This window comes from Ovis canadensis, chromosome 1 (assembly GCF_042477335.2).
Source record: "Ovis canadensis isolate MfBH-ARS-UI-01 breed Bighorn chromosome 1, ARS-UI_OviCan_v2, whole genome shotgun sequence".
Taxonomy (NCBI): Eukaryota; Metazoa; Chordata; class Mammalia; order Artiodactyla; family Bovidae; genus Ovis; species Ovis canadensis.
This window is the reverse complement of record NC_091245.1, coordinates 19,029,357-19,055,389: the sequence shown is the minus strand read 5'-3', so window position 1 is coordinate 19,055,389 and position 26,033 is coordinate 19,029,357. Positions and strand designations below refer to the sequence as shown.

At 43.4% G+C, this 26,033-nt stretch overlaps 2 protein-coding genes across 7 annotated transcripts in view; both read right to left on the bottom strand.

The window, feature by feature from the left end:
• The window catches only part of ST3GAL3 (ST3 beta-galactoside alpha-2,3-sialyltransferase 3), a 226,551-nt gene extending 205,527 nt beyond the window's left edge, over window positions 1-21,024 (bottom strand). The window contains exon 1 of one of the 4 annotated variants that reach the window (XM_069588998.1): window positions 20,639-21,024. The gene's annotated coding sequence lies outside the window, so the exon portion shown is untranslated. Of the gene's footprint in view, window positions 1-9,207; window positions 9,311-20,638 lie in introns of those variants that run through there. The other 3 variants (XM_069589018.1, XM_069589026.1, XM_069589009.1) reach the window with 3 other exon arrangements.
• Window positions 21,025-22,916: 1,892 nt separating this feature from the next.
• The window catches only part of KDM4A (lysine demethylase 4A), a 40,704-nt gene continuing 37,587 nt past the window's right edge, over window positions 22,917-26,033 (bottom strand). For all 3 annotated transcript variants that reach the window (XM_069588942.1, XM_069588943.1, XM_069588941.1), the window contains exons 20-22: window positions 24,715-24,834; window positions 24,323-24,415; window positions 22,917-24,180 (exon numbers count right to left, since the gene is read on the bottom strand). In XM_069588942.1, the coding sequence (XP_069445043.1) occupies window positions 24,040-24,180; window positions 24,323-24,415; window positions 24,715-24,834 (354 nt within the window). In that variant the 3' untranslated portion in view covers window positions 22,917-24,039. The remainder of the gene's footprint in view (window positions 24,181-24,322; window positions 24,416-24,714; window positions 24,835-26,033) is intronic.

Sequence of the window (26,033 nt, the reverse complement as noted above, 5' to 3'; positions counted from 1 at the left end):
TGCATCCAGTAGTTATAGAGGCAGCAAGCACTCAGGGCAGTGACGGTGGCACCACCAACTTCCTTTCCCAGTAACTATACTCAGCATCTCCTCAACAAGCCAACATGGCTTTGAAGTCTTTTTATGAGCGTCTGGACTTCATCTTGATTTATTTTGTGCAACTCTTAGCAAGATGTATCCTAGGGTTTCAGAAAGGCCTAAGAGAACTTGTAAGAGTGTCATGCTCGGCATAAAAATGAACATAATTAAGCATTTAAACTGTAAAAACCAAATAAAGATGCATTTGCACTGAACTTGCCTGTATCCACCATTCAAGCTGTTTATACTCAGAAAGAACACTGAATGCTGAAAAAGTTACTATTGGTTCTGCTAGCAGAGAAAGTGTTCTCTTTTAATTGGCATCCAGTAATGTTATGACAAATTGGAAAGTCTACTGCTTGAGTGGACTGATGCGTGTACAAAGCATGTTGCTTCATTAAGTTATCTTACACTTAAGGCGATATCAGTCTTTTCAAAAAGATGAAACAGAAATCTCTGGATGGGGAATTCCCTGGTCGTCCAGACGTTAAATCTCTCATGACCAATAGCCTGGGTTCAACCCCTGGTCAGAGAACTTTACTTTTAACACCACAAGCCACACAGTGCAGCCAAAAAAAAAAAAAGAATTAGAAAGAAAGCAAGCAAGCACTAGACAACGGCGATAATAGTGTTACAAGAGTAAAATTTAAAGGTACTATGGATGGTTGGATTGGTTTCTGAGGTGAGGGCAGCTTCATAGCTTAAAGGTTACTTGTAAGAGTGCTTTGGCTGATACTGGAACTGCTGAAAAGCTCCCAGAAGAACAGAAAAAAATAATTACAGAAAGTGGCTATTCACATAAGCGTTTGATTACAGCAAAATTGTAATTTATTGGAAAAAAAATACTGAGCAAGACATTTATTTCAAGAGAAGAAAAGCAAGCTGAGGGACACAAGGCGTCAAAGGAGAGGTTTACCCTAGTGCCTCCTGTTGACACCACCGGTGATGGCTGTCCTAAGGCCTCAGCTACTGCACTTGGAAAATATGAGGGCATTTAAAGGTATCGGTCAGAATACACTTCCTAGTATGTTTCATTCACATCCAAGTAGCTGGAATATCCAAGTGAATTTTTTTCTGAGTACATGACTGGATATGTTAGTCCTTCTGATGAAAAATACTGTTGAGAAAATAACCTCGATAATAGGTGTCTTGTGATTATCGATAATTGTGCTGCTCTCCACCTGGTATTACCAGGTATAGCAGTAACATTCTAAGACACTGTTGCTGCAGCTGTGTGACTAAGGCCTTGGAGTCAACAATTGAGGCTTACTATATGCAAGAAGTGTGATGTATCTTATTGCCACTGAAAGAGAAGAAAACTCCAAAGCATCTTTATGAGAGACTGCAAAGACTAAAATATAAAGTGGGCAATTGCTAGATTCACCGATATAGAGAATAAACAAGTGGTTACCAGTGGGGAAAGGGAAGCAGGCAGGGGCCATATAGGGACAGGGAAAACGAAAGGTTAATATGCGATTATATGAAACCTTGTGTGTGAAACTTTTGAAAACTGAAAAGCACTACAGAACTTAAAGAATATTTCATTCAATAAAAAATACAAATAAACAAAACACAAATTTATTAATTAAACTGGCAACTGCTAACCTTGGAGATACTTGCAACAGGCTCAAAGTCTTACTGAGAAATGGCATTTGGAAGAAACTGTGTCCTGAAGTAACAAGCAATTTTAGGGTTTCAAACCAACAGTAAGTGTGGCAGCAGTGACTACAGCTGAGGAGGCTGGGTTTGCGGAAGCTGATGAAGGTGTTGAAGTGTTCTGGCATTCTACGACCAAGAACTGGCAAACAGCTGCTGCAACTGCAAGAGTAAAGGATATTGACTGAAACAGCCCCAAAGTGAAGTCATCCACAAACTGAAATGTAGAGCACTCACAGAGAGTTTTCACTATGACTGAGGGCTGCCATGACTGCAGAAAAGTATGACTCTAATTTTGAAAGGACATGCAAATTTAGGGCAGGTTTGCAGGATGCTTTGAGTGTCTATAAAGAACGGGGTGATAGAAAAATATGTTAGGCTAAGCAATCAAGTACACTGTCCTATTCAAGCCTGTCACAACAGCCAGAGCAGACAACGAAACTCAACCTTTGACATCAAGGCAGACAGCCATAGAAGATGTAGATATAAATGACCTGCTTGATCTGATGGATCCAGATGATAATGAGAAGCTGATAAATGACCCGCTTCCCCTTTCTCCTACACCAGTCTGTACCTCTGAACCTCGCACCACCCCAACCTCTGACAATTCAGCCTAACACACCATCACCACCACCTCTTAACCTTGCTCTCTTCCTGATTCTGGTGAGTGAAACAATACCGTAAATACAGTATTTCTATCTTTTACAGGCTGTGTATTTATCAAGTCATTTCTGCTTTCACTATATATTAGTGTTATTTTAGGTTTTAAGTGTTTTTGGGTACGCTTTGGTAAGTTATGTCTGGGGTCTGGGAACACTCAAAAAGTTCTCCATACAAATTAACTGAAATTGTTTCTTCGCTTTCTAGCACTTCAGCTTATGAAAGGTTTTATAGGAATGCTGTACTTTCAGATGACAAGGGAAACCTATAGCTATTGAAGTTTACAATATTCATACATCTTGACTCACCATTTCTATTTCTATGACTTTTTTCTAAAGCAACACTTCAACAAATATTTTAAAAAGACACGTGCATGGATATTTATCAGCAACAATGATTATAAGAGCAAAATACTTGAAACAACTCAAATGTCGATCAACAGGGAACCAGAAAAATACATTATGATACAGCTACACAATGCTATCAATATCACTGCTACCATGAGGTCATGACAGGAAGTAGACAGCAAAGGCGTTCACAAAAGGAAGTTAGTGACAAGATTTTCTGCAGCTGTCAACACCTTCTATGGCTGTCTGCCTTGATGTCAAAGGTGGAGGTTCAGTGTCTGCTCTGGCTGATGTGACAGGCTTGAGCAAGACAGTGTATTTGACTGCTTAGCCTCACACATTTTTCTGAGGCATGTCCTGACATAGAAAAACAGCTAGAGTATACGGCTTAAGTGAAAAACAAATCTTGTAGAATAGTAGGTATGTGAATGTATATATGGCCCCATACTGGTGGCAATAAGTAAGGACAACAGTAATATTTAAAATTAAGGTTAACAACAACAAAAAAATTAAAGTTAAGAAGGAAGCACACAGATATAGGAATACACACCAAGCTGTTGACAATAATTATCTCCAAAAAGTGGGTATGGAGAGGGTATTTTTCATAATATATTCACATATTTAATTTCTGTACCCATGCAAGTAATAAATGTACAAAGTTTCCAAAGTGAAATAGAAATTGGAGACTCGTATTTTCAGTAGCACAAAGGATATGTACTGTGTCCAATCCTTCCACAAAAACAATGAAAACTTTAAGATATAAGCAGCCTGCCTACAAAAAGCAGGTGGTTCTTGGAAAGATTTTTCTTTCCTATTAAAAGGGGACTGAAGTGCCTGATCCCAGCCCTGCCGCATTCCTTCTGTCCTGAATGCAGATGTCACAAGTGAACTGCCACAGCCAGTGACTTCAACTGAAGGCTCTGGCAGACACACGACCAATGGATTTACCATCTGTTCAGCAGCTATGACAGTGAGAGTGGTGAACTCATCACCTATTTAATTTCTGACTTTTCCATTAAGGAAAAAGATCTACAAATAAAGAGGCAGAACAGTCTAAGGAGGAAACAGATCTCTAGAAGTGGATGACATTCAAAGCAGCAAGTAAGAGCTTAAAATAAGCCAAAACAAGGAGGAGCACAATATCCTGATATTCTGAAAGAGATGACATTTCAAACTCACTGCCAGGACAAAAGTTTGACAACATATTCTAGTGGTGAGGCTGTGGGGAGAATGCTCATCCATTACTGGTGGTGGGAGGGATTTGGCAATATCTAACAAAATCACACAGGCTTCAACACTTTAACCAAATACTCTCACTTCTAAGAAACTATCCCAAAGATACCCTGACAAAAACACGAAAAGACTTATGCACTGGCTGATTGCAGCACTCTGTACTATCGGAGAAAAAGTTCTCCAGTACACCTTCAAAAACTACGGTGTACTGACAAAACGTAGGATCATACAGCCATAAACAGGAATGTGCCCTCTCTGTCTCTTTCTTTCTGAATAGCTTCATCTAAATGCCATTAGGCTTTAGGGGCCAGGCAAGGCAGGCACATATATCTGAAGTGCAGACAGAAGGGGCATCAGGCCATCATGAGGTCTGGGGGTGACAAAAGGTGATAGAAGGTGACCGAAGACAGGAAGTGGCGTGGGACTGACCAAACAGAAGAAACACAGAGACTAAGAGGAGCCAAATTCCTCAATGATGGAGACGTGGGCTGCAAGTGTGGAAAAAGGCTGCTGTTGTTCACTCGCTCAGTCGTGTCCGACTCTTTGCGACCCCATGGACTGCAGCACGCCAGGCTTCCCTGTCCTTTACCATCTCCCAGAGCTTGCTCAGACTCATGTCAATCGAGTCGGTGATGCCATCCAACCATCTCATCCTCTGTTGTCCCCTTCTCCTCCTGCCTTCAATCTTTTCCAGCATAAGGTTTTTTTCTAATGAGTCCGTTCTTCACATCAGGTGGCCAAAGTATTGGAGTTTCAGCTTCCGCATCAATCCTTCCAATGAATATTCAGGATTGATTGCCTTTAGGATTGACTGGTTTGATCTTCTTGCAGTCCAATGGACTCTCAAGAGTCTTCTCCAACAGCACAGTTCAAAAGCATCAATTCTTAGGTGCTCAGCCTTTTTTATGGTCCAACTCTCACATCCATACATGACTAGTGGGAAAACTATAGCTTTGACTATACGGACCTGTGTCAGCAAAGCAATGTCTCTGCTTTTTAATATGCCGTGTAGGTTTGTCAAAACTTTTCTCCCAAGGAGCATGTGGGAAAAGATAAACTAGAATGTATCTTTTGGGATGTACTGGAATTCAAGGTATCCGTGTGAAGTAAAGGTTTTCAATATATACACATACAAAAATATAAAAATAACTACAGATGTGGACTGTGTGTGTGCTTTTGTGTGTGTACATGCATAGAAGTCCTAGCTCTGATCACTGAAAGGGCCCAGCAGCAGTCATATCCCAGTGGCAATGAGCACACCTAGCACCTAGATCTTGGTTTTTAAATACCATTCTCCACTATGTGATAGGAATTAGGGATCCTTAGAAGAGTGGCTGAACTCAGGGCTGAGGTAGAGAGGTCACAAGATAAGCCTGACAGTAGGAAAGTACTCAAAGAGTGACATGTCAAAAGGATAAAGCAGTCGGTTTGAGGGGCTCCTAATGGCCAGATCTGTGGCAATTTAGACTGATAATAACAGATCATGACCCATTAAACAAGAATTTAGTAAGTGAGGAGAGGAGAAACCTCTTCCTTAGAGTGGAAAGAACGTAGAATAATGTAATTAGAAAATTATTTAGCCATCATTTTAGGAATAATTCAGCTAAGAAACATCAAAGGATGCTAAAACTAATAAGTAATACTTTGAGAAATGGAACATTTTAAAGTATCTCCCCAAAAGAAACATTAATTACAGAGAGGAAAAGAGTAATTTTAAAATGCAGAAATCTGACAGGCACCACCATAAACTAGTTGAAGGATATATGGGGGTTCCTTGTTATATGCTGGCAACTTATTTGTAAGTCTTAGATGATTTCAAAATTAGAAGTCAAAAAAGAAAAAAAAAATTAAACCAATGTACATATAAATGTTCAAGTAAATATCAAATAAAAGACTGTGCAACCAATTAAAATGCTGTTTATGAAAAAAATTTTAATGACGGAGAAATGCTTCTGAAATCGTATTGAAGGAAAAAAAGATACAAATATCATATCCTCAACTATTAAAAAAGAAAAAAATTGGAATAAAAAGAAAACTAACAGACTCATGCAGAGAATCTGTTTTTTTCTGGCTGTGGCAGCACACCTGGCCTCCCTGCACAGCCACAGAAAGCTGCAGGTTAAGAGCCGCAAATGCTCACAGCCAGCTCTCTTCAGCAGGCAGAGGGCCTGCAGCAGTTGGGCTCATCCCCTCCTCAAGCGTTCAGCCTAGCTCCAAGAAGGAAATGTCTCTCTTCTGTTCAAAGCTCAATGCAACAAGCACCAAGTGCCAGGGATTATTACAAGCCACGGAGGATACTAGACAATCAAATTTGGACCCTGCCCTGGAGGAGTTTGACTTCTCACTCCCCATTTGCTCTTTCACTCACCACAATCTGATCTAGCTTCTGCTCCTGCCTGTTGCTCAATAAGTTTACCACTGACCACTTAACTGCCAAAGCCACTGGACACCACAGCTCTCCCATCACTTGGCCTTTCTAAAGCATCTGAGACTGAGAGAGAGTACAGGGTGGTGTAAGAGCTCTTTCTCGCCTTCTTTACTTTAGCAACACCAACTCTTCTTTTAAGACTGTTCAAGTCTCATGTCCTTCAAAAAGTTTCCCTTAAACACTGCCCGACACTATGGCAATCTGTGCTCTGCTAACACCCCATGCTTACCTCTGTCCTAGCACTTGTAAAATATCTTGTCTAAGGAATTAGCATATAATTTGAAAGCAGATCTATAACTTGGGTCTATGAATCACCTACAGTTAACAACACAGCACCTAGTACACAGCCCATTCAAGAAATGTTTGTCTAAAGACCAAATGAATAAATTTTAATTATATTCCAACTCCAGATACAATATAATTTGCTCACATTACAAAAATATATACTAAAGACACAATATGTGTGTGTGTGTGTGTGTGTGTGTGTGTGTAGAGATGGGGGTGGGGAGAGGGAGGAAGAGAGAGAGCATGAGCAATTTTAAATGTAGAGAGAAGCTTGACGTGCTGTATGTCTGAGTTTTTCTTATATTCTCATTCCACAGAGAAGGAAATGGCAGCCCACTCCAGTATTCCTGCCTGGAAAATCCCAAGGACAGAGAAGCCTGCCAGGCTACAGTCCATGGGGTCACAAGAGTCGGATAAGACTGAGCAACTAACACACAGATACACCCAAGACAATCTCATTCCCCTTCATTTACCATCCTTATGCTGACTATCCCAAACTTGATATATTCCACCCAGATAGAAGACAGTTCCATTTCCATTTACTGAACTTTTGTTTTGCGGGGTTTTCAGCCACACTGTCCAGCTTGTGGGATCTTAGTTCCCCAGCCAGGGACTGAACCTTGGCCCCGGCAGTGAAAGCCCAGAATCCTAACCACTACGCCACCAGGGAATTTCCTCTACTTAACTTCTATATCATCATCTAGATGTTTCACAGATGTCTCAGACTTCCCCAGTAAACCCCCTTTCTCCAGTGTGTTCACTATTTCAATAAAAGGCAACACCTTCACAGGGGCTTCTGTCAAAAACCTGGAAATCAACCTTGATACTATCCTCCTTCTCACTCTTACCCTCCACATATAATCAATCATCAAGCCCTGTGAATTTTACCTCTTAAATACTTCTTGAATCCATCCATCCCTCTATCTTCACTGCCACCACCATATTTCAAGTCACTATAATCTTTTGCTTGGACGATTACCACAGTCTCCTAATAAACCTCCCATCTCCATTATTTCATATGTGATAAATGTAATATATTACACTTTATAAATTTAAGGTATATAGCATGTTACTTTGATACATTTATATATTGTAATATGATTGCCATTTAAACAAGACATACCATATAACATTATAGCACAATATTATTATCTGTATTCATTACACTGTACATTAGCTCTCTATGGGTTTACTACTTGCTAAGCCTGTACCCTAAACCATCATCAGTCTTATCCCCCAATCCTTCATCCTCCGGTAACCTCCATTTATGCTCTAATTTTTCACGTTTGCTTTTTAGATTCCGCATTTAAGTGATACCGTGTAGTACCTGTCCTTCTGACTTATCTCATTTAGCGTAACGTGCTCAAGGTCCATCCGTGTTGTCACAAACAGCAGGACAGCCTCCTTTCTCGTGGCCAAATAATATGTGTATGTATCACATCTTTTTTAAATCCATTTATCTATAGATGGGCATTTGGGTTATTTCAATATTATGGCTATTGACGAATAACGCTGTGATAAACAGGTGTGTACATATAATGCATCAATATCCTGTTTTCATTTCCTTTGGGTACTCCCATATCCATTCTTGATCCTCTTCAATTCATTTTCCACATAGCAGCCAATGTGGAATATTATTTCATTCCCAGGTTTAAACTTCTTAACCTTCCCACTGCCCTTAACAGGGCCTGTAAGACTGGTGACTCCCTGCCCACCTCTCCTCCCACCTCTCCTGCCGCCTCTCACCGCCTCTCCTCTAGGAGCCTGCCACAGTGAACATCTCCCAGTGTTCTGAAGTTGCCGTGCTGCCTCCTAACGGCAGGCTGACGCCTCCTGGACCCTACCACTTCATCTAGCCAACTCCCCCTCAGTCTTTAAGTCTCAGATTAGAGGTTAATTCCACAGGGAAGCCTTATCACACTTTAGGTTGGGTCTCCCTGTTAGAAATTCCCACAGCACATATATATCCCTATCCATTACATAGTGAGCTTATAATCACGAGTATTTACTTATCATGAGTAATGTGCTTAAAGTATATATTCTGGCTAATCCAGAAAGTGAACATGTCTATTTTATTTACCACTGCATTCCTGGTAGATATTCAAAACCTATATGCTCACTGACCAAATGTTCAATCACTTATAGTCTGCTCAAGAAAAGGTACAAAAGGTACAGAAATCTAGTTTATTTTAATTAACCATAAAAATTATATAAAAATTTGAACTCAGTGAAACAAAATACACCAAACTCTTGTCATCTGTAAAAACATCCTACAATGTGGTTATTTTCTAATCTATACCTGGAACAATTTTTACTTGGAAATGTTAGAATTTTGCTGACCTTCAAGTATCAGGCATAATGAATATGAACGCAGTTATTACAAAATTACATGGAGCAAAAACTACAAAGTATTTCCTGAACATATTTCCTGTGAATAATTTTGAGGCAAGCTAATTAGAAGTTATTACATACTATTTATTATCTGGGCTTCCCTGGTGACTCAGACGGTGAAGAACCCACCTGTACTACAGGAGACCTGGGTTCAATCCCTGGGTTGGGTAGATCCTCTGGACAAGGGGATGGCAACCCACTCCAGTATTCTTGGAGAATACCTGAAGAATCCCTGTGAACAGAGGAGCCTGGTGGGCTGCAATCCATGGGGTCACAGAGTCAGACACGACTGAGTGATTAAGCACATTTACTACCTAGCTTCCTGAACAAGTTACTAAAAAAGTCATCAGTTTCTTAAACGGTTTTGCTGAATGCATATCTCCTTTTCAGACTATGCATGGCTAAGCAGATTTAAGTAGTTAATTAATGTGCAATACATTACAGAAGAATATTGCAGAAATTGTGCATTTACTAATTGCAAGTCAATGCAAGGGATAAACTAATATTGCTAATATTCATACAGTACCTACTGTGGACTAGCCAAAGTTCTAAAAGTTTTATATTATTTAACTCACTGAATCTTAACAATCCTACTAGATTATCATTCTTATTATATAGAGAACAAACAGGCACAGAGAGAGAAAATTCTCTAAGATCACAGAGCCAGTAAGTGGCGGAGTGAGGATTCAGATTCAAATGATCTGCCTTTAATCATGTAACTCTTCACTTGAAGAGGCTATATGGGGGCAACAGAACAAAAATGAAATAGAACCAGTACAGAATCTAAATGAGAGTGGAAGAAAGGAAGGGGGAGAGTCAAGAGGAAGTGCAGTAAATGAAGACCACACAACAGAATAAAACTATGTCACAGGACGGTTACAGATTACAGATAATTAACAAAAGTTCTCCAAGCGCTGCCCACTCCCAGAAGGTTCTGTAAAACAAGACCTAAGAGCCAGGATTAAAGGGAGAGCCTTACGGAAAAAAAACAGTAAAACACCATTTTTTAAATAAAATTAGCACTTAAGTGCCAAAAGTGAAGAAAGAAAAATAACACCAGCACAAAAGCCTCAATGAAAGAGAACAATTAAGAACTGCTAAAAACACAGTAAGAGTCGTGAAGGCCCTGGTGGATAAAAAATGAGCAAAAGAAAATGAAAAATAAAATTTTTAAAAATATTACCAAAACGAACCCAAACCCAAAAACACAAGAGCTGCCACAGGAGATCCAGTATAGATATAACTGGTATCTGAAAAGAGAACCCAGCATATAGAACAACAATAAAAAAAGATACACAAACATGGATAATTAGAGAGAGCTGGGCTGACACAAAGACAGAGTCCTAGCTTCTCCAAGCCACAACAGCCAAGGTGGCAAGGAACACCTGAAGATCTCCAAAGGGAATTAGAATGCTAAGACAATGCTGAGGTTCCAATTAGTCACTGTGTGAATTACAGACTTATTGCCTCTTAGCTCCAAATTGTATCTTTCTGCTTGCTCTGTGAAAATGGATCTGGGCCCTTAAAGTATTTTCCTCTCGCCAGCTGACAGGATGTCAAGCGTTGTGGCGGGCACAGGAAAGCCGTGGCTTCTGGGTTCCAGTGTGTTCCTCTTGGGAGGCTCCAGAAACATACAGGCTTTTTCCAGTGGACAGCAGTCGACCGGGAGCAACAGCGGCCAACAGCTTCTCTCAGCACTTCTCTTGGGCAGTGTAAGACATGTAACAGAGTGCATCATAGACACTCATCTGTAATCCAGTGATCCATGGGGGTGTCCACTACACCAAAGTCTGAATCTCAGCCTGCAGTGAGTGTGCAGCAGGTTGGAGAGCTCTTTGTTGGGCATGCTAGCTCAGCCCGGTGGTGGTGGCTGCTCCTTAGACCTGTTTATTATATTCTTTAGCGTTCTCTTTACTTTGTATGACAGTTATTTGGACATCATTCACATACTATACAATTCAACCATTCAAAGTATACCTTCTAATGCTTTTTAGTATTTTCAGAGTTGTGAAAACATGACCACAATCAATTTTAGAACGTTTCTATTACCCCCAATTGATACCCTGTACCCGTTAGCTATCATTCCCTACAAACCTCTAGCCCAGGCAACCACTAAACTATTTTCTAGTCTATAGAACTGGCAAATGTTTATAGATATTTCATATAAATGGAATCAAACAATATGTGGTCCTCGGTGACAGGCTTCTTTCATTTAGCGTAATGGTTTCAAAGTTTTTGCATGTCAGTACTTCGCTTCTTTTTACTGCCAAGTAACATTCTATCATATGGACATACCAACATTTATTTAACCATTTGTCAGATGACAAACATTTGGGTTGTTTCCACCTTTTGGCTGAACAATGATGCAATGTGTATTTATGCAGAAATTCTTATACGGACATAGGTTCTCATTCCTCTTGTGTACATTACATGCAGGAGCGAAATATACCCAAGTTATATGATAACTCTATGTTTAACTGTTTAAGGAAATGACAGGCTGTTTTTCAAAGCCACTGTACCATTTTACATTCCTACCAGTGTATGAGAGCTCCGATTTCTCCACACCTGTGCCAACACTCCTTATCATCTGTCTTTTTGATGACAGCCATCCTCGCGGGTGTCAAGTGGCATCTCAGTGTGGTTTTGATTTGAATTTCCCTAATGACTGATGGTGTTGAGCATCTTTCCATGTGTTTATTTCTTTACTTTTGCTAGCTAATCTCATGTTACTCTAATTCACTGTTAAAGTTAATAATTCTTACAGTAAACTTTACCTACTCAAAGTACATGGATTCTCTCTCTTGACTGGACCCAGATTCATATCACATGTGCAGTAAGTGACTTTCTGAATAGAAATCAGACGTCAACATCAAGGGGTCAGGGCTTCCTTGGTGGCTCTGATGGAAAAGGATCCACCTGCAGTGCAGGAAATCCAGGTTTGATCCCTGGGTCGGGAATATCCCCTGGAGAAGGGAATGGCTACCCACTCCAATATTCTTGGTGGAAAATTCCACAGACAGAGGAGCCTGGTGGGCGACAGTCCATGGGGTTGCAAAGAGTTGGACATGACTGACCTACTAACACATCACTTTCACCGAGGTTTTAAAACAGGAGAGAGAAAAGTAAAGCTGAAAAATAATCTGTCCCTGGTCAGCTGTTCCCTTGAGAAGTAGCTGAGAAAATGGGTAAATATCCAAGGAAAAGGGGTAAATATCCAAGGAAACAGAACTTTCAGTTTTGAATGTTTTATTTTTTGTTACAAAAAGTCTTTTCTGAATAGGAGCTGTTTGGTTTAATTGAGTTTTTGCTTATTTGTTTTAATGGTGTTCAGAGGACAAGTTTCTAGACATAATTTTTTATTTGGAAAAGTTGACTTGAATAAGTCTTGAGGAAATTCAACTGGAATATTTGAAAAGATGACCGTGCTTTGAGCCAGCTGAGATAAAAGGGTGGGCCCTGGTGTTGGAGGGGGTTAGAAGATGGCATTATGTCCAGAAAACCGGAAGCAGAAGGGTGCAGTGTGGGAGCAGTCAAGGGCAGTGCTGAAACACGGGTGAGGCTGTGCTGCAGTGAAGCCTGCAGGCCTGTCTGGTGACCCCTGCTGCACACGGTAGGTGGCACACAGGAGGCAGCGAAGCCACAGAGGCACAGAAACGTGCATGTGGACTTTAAACCTTTAAATTTAAGATAGTGCTTTCTCTGGTTAAGGAGAGAGGATACCAGGGGAAAACACATAAAGGGTTTTTATTGGAACTGCCAAGTTTTGTTTAAAAAAAGAAAAACAAACTGAAGCAATATGGTATATTAAGATTTGGTATAATGGTATTATTTCGTAAATAATGGATATCAGTATATTGTTCTGTTCCTGTGGGTGTAAAGTACATCATGAGAAAATATGAGATAAATGTCCCCTTTCATTGCTATTATGTCTCTGAGACTTCAGGTGTCTTAGGTCTATGTAGTTCCATATTGTTCATCAGCTCATATCTTTTTTTAAAAAGGGTAAGAAAAGAAATATAATACTACGGAATAACTATGCTGGAACCATGCTGGAAGCTATGCCATCTTAGCAGCCCAAGCAGAAGCCATTATTACACATCTGAGCACAGCAGAAGGAACACAGTGGCACCTGCCCTTGAGAACAGTGTGATGCACGCAGTTAAACCGGCACAGACATTATGAGGTGGTGTGAATTAGTAACTGTCCAAGCGGTTTCAGAAAGGCTGCAGTGACGAAGCTGAGACAGGCCTCAGACGCTGTGCTAAAGGGGTAGAAATGAATCCCACTGGCAATGGAGAGCCAGTGACGGCGTTAAGAAGAGAAATGACAAGATCATATCTGCATTTTAGAAAGACGTTTGAGTAGGACAGCCTGAGGAAGGCCAAGCAAGGGTGAGAGGCATGTGTAACAGCCCAGACCATCTGCTGTCTAGAGAAGGAGCATCTCAATGGCATTCAAAATAATTCACGGCCACCAAAGAAAATACCAGAACTCCTGTCAGGAAACTTATCTGATATTTAACTTCAGTGGACACTGGCCTCCTCAATCCCTCTGTCAGACATTTTGGGGCACATGAGGTTCAGGAAGAATCCTCAAAAAGTGTGAAAGTTCCACATAATGGGAGGCAGTGGTACCATCACTTACCACCTGCTTCGTGGCATGGTGCAGTTTATGCAACACAAAATGGCATCAATGAGGTTAATTTCATAAAAACTGGATCCTATTTTAAACAAATAGGACCATAACTAAACGTGGCAATGAGATGGTTAGTAACCATGAAACGTTTGTACCTCAAAGAAGTTCTCTGCTTACCATCTGGCCAAGGAAGTATGCATAAGATTTCCAGGACTTAAAGGGCAGTTGTTTATTTTTCTTTTACAAATATTGGTGTTCCAAATCTTTTCAACTTTTCTGGGATGGCAAATGTCTGTTAATTGTATGGCACCCAGAAGATTTTCCCCAAATACACACAATCTGTCCTTTCAAAGTGAAGAACATGTCTTAACAAAATCTGGAAACTAGTTTGGTTTTTCTTTTTTTGAGGGGTGGGGAGTGGTTTGGTTTGTTCCTTAAGAAACTGTTGAGTGCATTTTGAAAACAGACATCTGGTAATGTTTCCATCCTTACGTTATTGTGTTGCCAAAAAGATGCAGAAACGTCCATTATAAAAACTCTCATGTTTCCATGTCAGCAGTTCTCAAATTGTGGTCTAAGGACCCTAGAGAGTTCCTAAGGCCTTTTCAGTGGATCCATGAGTTTAAAACTATTTTCACAGTAATTCTCAGACAGTATTTGCCTTGTTCACTCTCATTCTCTCACAAGGGTCCAGCACAGTTTCCCAGAGGCTATAAATATGATGACATGTAACCGTATCATTGTCCTCACAGCTAATGGGATGTGTGCTAGTGACTTAAAATCTCAGTAATTTTTAATACATTAAGTATCAAAAGACAAACCCACGAAATAAAAAGTTCTTTAGGGTTTCAATAATTTTCAAACTTATAAAGTGGTCTTGATATCAAAGACTGAAAAATCACTGCTATATATTTAAAATTTAGGAATAGAATACTGAAATCCTGTATATTAACGTATTTCAAACACAAGGTTCCCATGGATTTTTAAATCATGTCAGAAGCATATAAACATGCCTTATTTCTATCACTTTGTAAAGAAAACCACAAAAGAGACATTTACTGACATAGACGAATTCTGTAAGACAAGGTGATAGATAATATTTAATTAGAATAACATAAATTGTGTAGAAGTTCATAGCGGAGGTACTCCTGTCAGCCCGGATAACCAGGGAGAAGCCGAAAGGAGAACAAATTAGAATTAAACCTGTATTATCATCTTTACAAATATATTCAGAAGAAGACTGAGAAGGAGCAAAATTTCAGGTGGACAGTCACAATGATGACGACAGGCTGAAGGAGAAGCACATGTATTTTAACACCTCAGGCAGTGAGCACATTATAACATCAGTGACAAGAGAGTACGCAGATGAGTTGTATCACTTCTGGGTGAGGGCTGGGAACAGCTGAATAAACATGGACAGTTTGTTGGCATTTAAAGAATGTTTAAATTGGTATGGTATTCATATCGACCAACTCTTCTCTTCCTGATCTTAGGATAATTCCCTCATGCCCAACCCACAAAATTCAGCATTTCAATCATTTAAGATGTATTAAAAAAAAAACAACAAAAAAAACCACATAATGTTGGCAGTGGTTATGTCCAGGTGGTGGGAATTTAGGCTAACAATCACTTACCATGAACCAGGGAATATACTAAGCATTAAGAATCTTAAAACTATTATTTTTATTATAAGAAGTCCCTTAAGTGTCTAACAGTACAGGAGCAGGCTTTTTACATCTATTTGCTCAAATACTCAGAACCACCTTGCAAGGTAGGGATTTTTTAATCCCATTTTACCAGTTTGAAAAACCAAGATGACACAAGAGGTTCTGAAGACTGTCCAAGGTCACATCGTCGACACTGGTGAAGCCGTGATGGAAACCCTGGTTAGCTGACTCTACCCCAGGCAGGACATGTACACACCCCTCCAACTACTGCAACAGCCTAACTGGGAACCTTCCCTCCAGCCACACCTTATTCCAAGCTCTCCTCATCCAGAGGTGTATTATGATTCTGTGTAGCAGACATGGTACTCTGATTGCAAATCTCACAATTTTCCATGGCAGGGAAACAGGACATTCACTCCTCTGGTGTCTCCACACACACTGACCTTCCTAAAAGGCAAGGCCGATAAAGTCATCTCCCACCTTCAAGTACTTCAGTGGCTCCTCCTCAGTCAGGATCAACTCCTGACCTCACAAGCCTTCACAGCCTGACTTCTGCAGCCTCCACACACTCCCCAGACAGACTGTTCTCCTGCCATTCAAGCGTCTTCAGGATGCAGCCACACTCTCTGGTATTTCTAGGTCATTACACACATTGTTTCCTAACTGAAAAGTCTTTTAAACCTGCCTCTACTCAGCTAATAATTAGTTATCTGAGACTTAGGTAGGTGTGAGCTTCTCCGGGAAAATCATTAATTATACTCCCTGTGTGACATCAGGTTCCCTTTCAGGAGATCCCACAGGACCCCCAAACACAGCACATTGCAATGTATTCTAACTGCTAGTTCACTGGCTTCTGGTCCTCCCAGACTACAGGCTCTTTCAGGCCTGGGATATGCCTTTTGTATCTGCAATGCCGTGACCGATCACCGAAGCTAGTAGAGAGCTCACGTTCAGTAAGTACTTGTGGGATGACTAGAGGACCTAGTGCAGCAGAACAGACAGACACATGCAAAACAAAGTAAAAAATAAAATAGGATGCGTGTGAAGATAAGAAAGGTGAGAAAGGAAGAGTGTGGCAGGATGCCAAGGAAGTAAAAAAGGGTAGGAAAATCTGGGGGAACCCTGGAATTTCCTTACCTGATTTCTCAAAGCTTCTTCAAATCCTGCAGCTGCTGCCAATGAATATCATGACCATGAGTGCCTAATCTGAACGAGGTACTGGGCAAAGCACTTTATAGAAAACGATTTCTCTCTAGTAGTGCATCTGATTTCGCTGCCTCTAATCTTCCACAGGCTGGGCTGCGGTGCTCATAGAAGATGTAGCAGTCATTAGTGCTGTCCAGCACTCACTTCAGGCTCTTTGCTTTCCAGGCACACGCTTAAGACTGCAATTCCCTGCCATTCCTTAAAATTAGGCATGGCCATGTGATTTGCTTTAGCCAGTGACATGGAAATGAAAGTGACATGTGCCACTTCAGGTCAGATATTTTAAAATCCAGTGTCTTTTGATCACCATCTTCCACTTGATCAAAATGGTCATGGAAAACCATATTAAGAAGAGTTTCCACCAGCAAGGATCCCTGAGTAACTGAGAGGAGCAGAATCACCCGTGTAGTCCTGCTGGACACATGGCACGAATGAGAAGTCAACTTTCGTTCTGTTAAGCCACTGAAGTCTTAAGGGGTTTTGTTAATGAAGCCTAATCCAAGCGATCCAGACCAATACATCAACTTTCTCAGTAAGGAATTCTCTCACATAAGTAGCTTTCGTTACAGATTTTATGATAAACATTTTGCTTGCCCAAAGAATTTTCTTTGCATCTATCTTGGTTCAAAGCCATGTTCAACTTAAAATATATTTACCAAGTACCTACTGTGCACAAAATACTATGCTAGAAGATGAAGACAATTCATGTCTTAAAAAAGTTTCAGTTTTATGTTGGCAATTGGGGCAAAAAAGGCAGATTCTAGTGTTATAACTGTTTAAAGGAGGAACTAGTCCCATGCCTTTTCATACTGTTCATACTGTTCATGGGGTTCTCAAGGCAAGAATACTGAAGTGGTTTGCCAGCCATGAAATCAAAAGATGCTTACTTCTTAGAAAAGAAGTTATGACCAACCTAGATAGCATATTAAAAAGCAGAGACATTACTTTGCCAACAAAGGTCCATCTAGTCAAGGCTATGGTTTTTCTAGTAGTCATGTATGGATGTGAGAGTTGAATTATAAAGAAAGCTGAGCACCGAAGAATTGATGCTTTTGAATTATGGTGTTGGAGAAGACTCTTGAGAGTCCCTTGGACAGCAAAGAGATCCAACCAGTCCATCCTAAAGGAAATCAGCCCTGAATATTCATAGGAAGGACTGATGTTGAAGCTGAAATTCCAATACTTTGGCCACCTGATGTGAAGAACTGACTCATCTGAAAAGACCTTGATGCTGGGAAAGATTAAAGGTGGGAGGAAAAGGGGACGACAGAGGAGAGATGGTTGGATGGCATCACTGAGTCAACGGACATGAGTCTGAGTAAACTCTGGGAGTTGGTGATGGACAGGGAGGCCTGGTGTGCTGCAGTCCGTGGGGTCGCAAAGAGTCGGATATGACTGAAAGACTGAACTGAACTGAACTGAGTTCCATGCCGATGGGGAGAAAAGTACAGAAGAGTTTCACAAAGAGAGTTCCCATCAAATGGCCCTGACAAATGTGTAAGAACCAACAATTAGAGATTCCAAGGAGTCATTTAGGACAGAAAAAGCAACAAGAGCAAAGACAGTGAGCACAGACAACAAAAAGCAAACAGCTCCAGACTTGGAAAATATTGTAAAATCAAAGGGAATAGCAAGAAATCAGTTTACCCATACTGCCCAGACCAGGCTGGCCTGTGCTTAATTCAACAGAAGATAGGAAGCCATTAAAAGCCTAGGCTAGGGGTGGGTAGAAGGAAGGTTCAAGGAGGAGGGGATATATGTATACATATAGCTGATTCACTCAGGTTTATAGCAAAAACTAACACAACATTGTAAGGCAATTATACTCTAAAAAAGAAAGAAAATAGATAAGAAAGAAAACGTATAAGAAGGTATAGTTCAATGATCTTACCACAAAAAGGTAATTATATAATGTTAACTAATTTTATTGTAGTAATTTTACAATACATATCTGTATCAAATCAAAATGCTGTGTGTTTTAAAGTTACAGGGTTATATGTGTCAATTAAATCTTGATAAAGATGGGGGAAAATAAAAAGTAAAAGTCTAAGCTGGGGAAATGAATTACCTAGAAATGATGATAGTACATAGGATAGATGAAAGGAGGCAGGGGGGAAGTTAGAGTTTCTGCAGTAATAAGAGGGAAAGGTATCAATGGCCCCAAATCAGTATAATGATGGTAGGAACCAAAAGAAGCAAATACTAGAAACACTGTGGAAGTTGTAGCAATAAAAACTGGCAACCAACTTAACACACTGGGGAGATGAAAGGAAGGCAAGAATCAGTCCTCAGGTGCAGATCCTAGGTAGCCGAGAGGACCAATTCTAAATAGCTGAGGTTACTCAGAAAAGCAACAAGGGCAAACAAAGCGCTGCCATCTGCTTTTCTAATAGCAAGCTCCAGTTTCATCTGAAGAACTACTTCTTGTTTACCCCGAGCTTCACCCAGGACAAAAGTACTCCCTGATTTGATACCATCAACCTCATCTCCCACTTTTTCCAGTAAGACCCTCCTGGAACCACCCCTGAGTGTTTTGGGTTCTCCTCTGCTGCCTTCCCCATCCTCACTTTCTCATTTCCTCAAGTCTCCTTTCTCATCATCACGCGTGTATACCTAGTTGAGTTCACGGCTCAACTCAAGCCTCAGTTCTCATGTAAAACCTTCCTCAAACATACAGATTTCTCCTTTTCCAGAATTTTCATAGTACCTACTGTCCTGGAATTCTAGAGACCATATTATTAATGATCATTTTCCTGTGTGCCCTTTATCCACAAACCATCTCATCAGAACAAGTCTCATGCAATACAGGTTGTGAGGTCCCCACAGTTACATTGCCTTACACACATGTACACAACAGATACTTTATTGATAATCCAAAGTAACTTAGTCTCTAAGAATATGCACATCTTTTTCATTAATAATTTACTTTTATTAAATCATGATTAGACATGTGAAACAGGGAGATTTCACCACTTAATGTTTCAAAGTATCCTTGAGTTAAGAATCTTTACTCTTACGAACTGCTATTGCCTTAAGAGATTGTTTGAATACACCATTTCGATCATAAATTTTTGTGCCAGCTTCCTTTGAATCTTTTTGACTTGAAGATATACCTAACACTTCAATGATCAGCACTCCAAGGTGATTCTGACTTGGAAATAACCCTAATCTTCCATGAGGTTTATTTACTTTCAGGAACTCAGTAAGTGCTTTTTTACCTACCTTCCTGTTCAACTAGCCATAGTATAGACCAGTATCGACAGAAAAGTTTGTAAGTTGCTTGTTTGTTACAAAATAGCAGGTGCCTTCATTGGCTTCTCTCTCAATTAATTACAATGATTCAGTTCAGTTTCCTTCCTCCTCTGTGCCGGCAACACAAACAAGCGAAGTCCTTAAGGAATTATAAAACGAGCACGCTTCCAAAAAGGAATTAAAAAATATTCGTGGGACACTCTCCTAATCAAACCTGCTCTCATCACTAATGTATTACCTCCTGCAAACAAAATCAGAGAGTCAACAATGGGGAGAAGTGCCAGGCGAAACGAACCAAGAGGCGTACTTTGTCAGTCAAGTTGACCCGGGTTCCCGGAACATTTGGCAGCTGGCAGAGCAATAAGCAATGACAACCGCTACCCTTACGCTGCTGATTCCACTCAGGCTTTCCACTTTTCCTTGCTCTTCCCACAGCGAAGGCCCGCCTGACCATGTCCCTCCTCTGCACCAAGGTGCGCAGCGCTGCGGGGTCTCGCGCGCAGGTGACCTAGACCGCTCGGCCCGAGTCCAGCCGTCCTCTTCCACGAGGCCTGGCAGCCCCTACCGAGGCGAGGTCTCCGTGGGACCGAACTCCCTCCCCGAGCCCCCAGTTTGAGCCGGACTTCATTATCTGGAGACCGCTGGGCCGCGCGCGACCCTTCCTTCCCCAGCACCAGCGCACTCGGGCTCTGCGCCCCGGCGACCTGGAACCGCGGGTAGCGGGGGAGGGGAGGGGAAGGGTGGCGGCGACCGTTACTCCGGAGACTACCCGCCCCGACGCGCGCAGGACCGGTCCTTACCGCAGCGGGAAGGGAGGCAGGGGGGAGGCGGCGCCAGGGACGACGCGGGCGGAAAGGTGGGGGCGACGGCTCAGGCGGGGGCGGCAGCCGCGGGGGACCCCGGCGGGCGCCCACGACGCGGTGGGCCGCCTGGGCGCCGCCATAGTGGGGACGCAGCCGCGGGCGGAGCGCGCGGCCGCGACCCTGGGACGGCGGGACCACCAATCCGGCTCTCCGCCTCAGCGCCCTCGCCGGGGGTCGGGCATTCACGGCCAATCGGCGCGCGGGAGCCGGGCGGGGCACCGGGCTAACCAATGCGGGGCTGCGCTGCGAGCAGTGGGCGGGCGCACCCCAGAGGGGCCGGCTATCACGGGAGCCCCGAGTTCTGCGACCCGCCCAGCCCGCGCGCCCCTCTCCCCGCGGCCCCGCCCCGCGCGGACCCAGGCTGCTGGCTGGGCGGGGAGTCGGTCCTGCCGGTCTGGCCCGCTGGACCGACGCCCGGCCCTGCGGCCTCCGCGCCGACGCTCCCTCCCTGTTGCCCGGAGCCCGACCGCCGACTGGAGGAATCCTCCACCCGCAGCTTCAGCTGGAGGGTGCGCGTTCGGGATGTGGGTTTCTGACGGCCGCAGGGCTCCCGGTCCGCCGAGATAATCCCTCGAGAGCCTGTTCCCGGTCGTGAGGGGGACAGGGGTCCACGGTCACTCCACGCCGAGGAACGCAGGCATCTGCCCCAGACCCAGGCTGAGACCCGAGGCTGTGGACCTCCACAGGTTGGGCAACCCTGCCCAATCCTGTGGAGTGAAGGGGTACAGGGGTCGCTGGCTGCCCTTACTACTTTAGACTCACACGTTAATAGCCTTTAGAGTTTCTATTCCAGGACCTATCCGCCCCATTTCGTCTACCCTTCGCAGCTCCGGAGAGCCCAGCTTTCTCCCACACTACTAGGGCACAATTTAAAACACAATTACCCCTCCCGGGAATTTACGGGATAGGAAGAACTGTCCTGTTGCGATCTTTGGTTGCCAACCCTAAGACTTTACCTCACCAAAGGTGGGCAGTTTGTCCTGACAAAAAGTCTTCTTAGGGGAGCCCGGTGAGTTGGAGGCCTGGGCCTGACGGCAGGCACAAGGGTCTGTTCTGTGGGACTTGACTTTCATCACCTCTTTAAACTTTAAGTTTCCCAAGGGATTATTACATTCGACCAAAAAAAATTTTCTAGAAAAATAATCAGCTGCTGAGAAAGAACTGCTGGGGTTACACCAGGGACTTCCCTGCCTGTCCTGCAGCACCCTGGGGATGGTAGGTCAGCCAGAGAGGTAGGTCCTAGACCCTGCCAAGTCTGGGGAAAGTTTCCTTCCCTCCAAAGATGTGTGTTCTCAGGGTTTGCCAATCCATTAAGGCCTGGCTCTGTCCACTCTCCCCTGGGAATCCTTGGGTGCTGGACAAAAGAGAACCTCCCTTTTCTTGGCCCTAGGAGACTGGCAGAACAGAAAAGAATCTTTGAAACCTGCTGCTCCTCCTTTCCCCACAGACACCAGAGATGGCAGCCACCTCCCAAGGCCAGGACACAAAGCAGCACTGAGTTGCTGAGCTGACCTGACTCTCCCACATCTGGCCAGAGCAAGAACTAGACCAGCTGGAACAGCTCTGCTGTGCCCAATTCACCAGTCCCTCCCTGCTCTGCTGCTACTCTATCCTAGTCCACCTGGACCTTAGGAACCCACCGCTGGTCAAAGGAACTGGGTCATCCTCCAGGAAGTGTCTCACCAACTACAGGCAGATCAGAAAGGTTTCAGGACCCAAGGGAAGGGGGACAGGGGGCAATCTCTTGCTCTTCAAGTACCTAAAATGTCCTGCCTTCTTTCAAGCTGATTCTACAGTTTTTATGGAACAGACACTAGTATAAACTCACATCTGCTCAATGAAGTTAGCAAGTGGGGTTGAGATGAGAAGAGAACAAACTCAGTTCTTTCTACAGGTTGTGGAAGTGGTCTGGTTCTCCCTCTATTAGCTCTTCTATCCCATCTCTAAGGCAAGACAAGCAAAAGGACGTGCTCTCGGCCAAAGGGCCTCTTCTCCCCAGGTCCCCATCACACAGAGCCAAAGGACCAGAACTTGACAGAGTCCATCTCTTTAGGAGGGCCTTCAAGAGCCTTCTTAAAATGCATGGCCCTGCTCCAGAGCCTGTGGACTCTAGGTACACTCCCGGCCTGACCCTGAGCCATCAGGCTCCTTGGGGCAGACACAGCCAATCCTCTGCTCAACACATTTTATTGCTAAGGACAAGGTGATGCACCAGTTTTCAAAATAGTTTGGTTTATAGCGTTCATACGTAACAAAAAAACGGGGAGTATTATAAATCTGATTCTTGTATACACAGGGTATAAGTGTGAAGCCCTCCGATCCTGGGCCCAGGCAAACAAATTCATGAGGAGCAAAAACCTGTTTAACCTCTTCAGTGTTGCCCTCCAGTCCCACCCCCACCCCCAAAATCAGCTCCCTCCCACTCCTAGACCAAGGGGCATATCTAAACCTGCCCCTGGCCTCCAGTGGCCCCAATTCATCTTAACCCTCCCAGCCCCTGCATGATTGCAATTTTCTGTTGACAGAATCACTCGCCAGGCTCTGCCTGCTTCCATCATTAGATCTCCCTTCAGATTATTCCCCACCCACACCCTCTAATACTGTCCACAGGCGCTCTGTGCCTGGAGTGATAATGGGCAAACACACCCATGTTATCCTATCTTCTTCAAGAGAGGGCAAACAGCTGGCTTAACTCCTCAGCATCTCCATCTCATCACTGCAGCTTTGCCACCACTCCCTTGAGGCAGTTCTAGGGACAGACAGATGCCACAGCCATCTCCAGCCAACCCCCAAGGGCCCTTACTCAGCTCAGCTGAGGGCAGAATTTCACATTTTTGTTGCCCTGGATAGGCAAGGAAGAAAGTAAAGGCCAGGGGCTGGCAGAAGCTGGTCCAGACCAAACATACATACCGACACACACGCACACCCCCCACACACACATAAATACAAAAGGGGTTAGGGGGGCAAGCACCAGCACCTCTGCCTAGCTGGTGCAGGTGATCGTTAGGAAGCTAAGTCCGAGGCAGGAACAGGGTAACCAGCCCAGCCGGCACAGTCGACCCATTGCAGACTGGGGCCAGTGCAGCCATAGCATTCCAGTGCTTAGCCCATCAGCTGGGAGCTCGTCGTCCGCTGCCACATGTCCAAGAAGGGCTCGTCCTTGCACTGCAGCGGAATGCGATGAGGGCAGAGTGAGAAGATGATGGGGTTGGTTAGTTCATTCCTTTTCATTTTACAATTCGCTTTAGAGACTTCAGAGTTCCAAGTGTCTGCTGTGCTGTGGAACCCCAGAGTGCTTTCGCCTTGTTGACTGGGACTCTCTCAGCTGCTGGAAGCACCTACTCCATGATGGCCCGGTATAGTGCAGGCTCAATGTAATCTTCCCGGTACCTTGAGTTGATAACTCGTTGCCGTTTCTTCTCCTGCTTAACCTCTTTCTCCGTGAAAATCTCATTGAAGCGCATGTCTGAGGCTACTGACTATAGAAGAATAGGCAAGCCAAATAAATGAGCACTTTGTGGCCAATGCCCGTACCTCCCGAAGAAAAAACAAAGGGTCACGTCCTTGCTTTGTTCCCTCCCTCCCAGAGGGGAACCAAGGGCACACAGAAAACACACTCACTAGTCTAGACTTGACTCTCTTGGGAAGCTCTTCATCCAGCGTGTACACGTCATCTCTCTTAACCACAAGCTGTGAGCCATCCTCAAACTCCACCTACCAAGGAAACAAAGGCCTTACGCTAAGATATCCTGTCGCTCCCTGGTCCACCATGCACAGTGGCCATTTCCTGCAGACACAGGAAGCGTTTAGAACACTGAAGCAAGGCCTGCCATGTCTGAAGCCATACCCGGCAGACTGGACACAAGGCAGCCCCAGCTCTGAAAAGGGTTGTGACCGATACCTTAAGCTCTCCTCTCCCAAGAGCAAAGACTTGCCCCGCCTCGGGCTCAAGATTAAACACTGAACTAACCAAGCACCAGCCTCCCCCCATCCCCAGCAAAGCCTTTGGTTACCTGGTACATCTGGATGGGGTGAGAGGCCACAAACTTGGCTCCATAGACTTGGCCGTCTGTCCATCTCACCTGGACTACTTCCCCTTCAGCAGGAGGACCCAGCTGGAGGCAGTCCTGACTCTGAGGGAATGGTAAGAAGGGTGAAAGGGAGGTCCATTCGAGAGACCTGCTTAGTCTACCTGCTGTCTGCTGGCTGCTGCTGTTCCAGGTGACAAGAAAAGCAGCTCTAATAACCTTAATAAGTGTAGAAGACAATGACCACCATCAAGAACCTTTCTCATGCTCCTTCAACTGTCTAAGGGGCAGTTTTAAGGGTTCTACCAGGAAGAAATCCTCAAACTGTACTCAACCATTTTAAGAGAGGAGTTCTTAACAGGAAAGTAATAAAAGACCACCTGCCATGGGACTTGGCAAAAAACTTTACCACTTTGACTCTCTGCAGAAGGGGGCACCCTAAGGCTGGGTGGAACCCTGGCTGCATTCCCAGTAGAGGGCTTGTTATATAATTTGGTCAGTGTGTGAGCATGCTCATGGCAGCTGAAAATGGGAGAAGGTGCTTGGGGACATGGCCCGAAAAATACACCTTGGAGCAGGAATGGGACAGAGTCTAAAATACCAAATATCTAAAATTCTAACTGCTGTTTCCCATTTCCACTCATGACAAGAGGAAGGTTCTACTGCCAATTCATTTATTGAACAGAAATGGCTTTATACTGTATTGCCAACTCATTATTGACTAGTTACACAATAACTATATTGTGTTATGAGTTCAACAATTAAATAGAAAGCACTGCCCCACAAAAGAATCTGAGGTGGGAGTTTTAACTAGTCAAATATCTGATCTTTGATAAATCACTTAAGTTCTCAGATACTCAGTTTTCCCTCCGATAACAGCAGTTCTCAAAGTATGGTCTGCACACTTTAGGGAGATTCCTGAGCCACCAGCAGGGAGCAAGCCAGGGCATGATAGTTTTCACAATAATATAAAACATGAGCCTTTTTCACTGTGCTGACATCTGCAGTGATGGTGTTAACGCCCAGAAAGTGTGCGGTCCTGGCACCACAGCACATATTGAGGCAACAACCCTGAGGTCTACTACTTGTGACTCCGTTCTTAGCCACTGTGTACTCATGATGTAGGAACAAAAGAGAAAAACCTGTAACCACATAACAATGTCCCTTTGATAAAGCAGAAAAAGTTATTTTGTTAAACCACAATCTTTAAGTACATGTGTTAAGTACTCAGAAGACATTTTCTTTTGCATACTGAAGCATGACGGCTGTCCTGAGGAAAAGCACCGGGTAACTGAGTTTTGTAA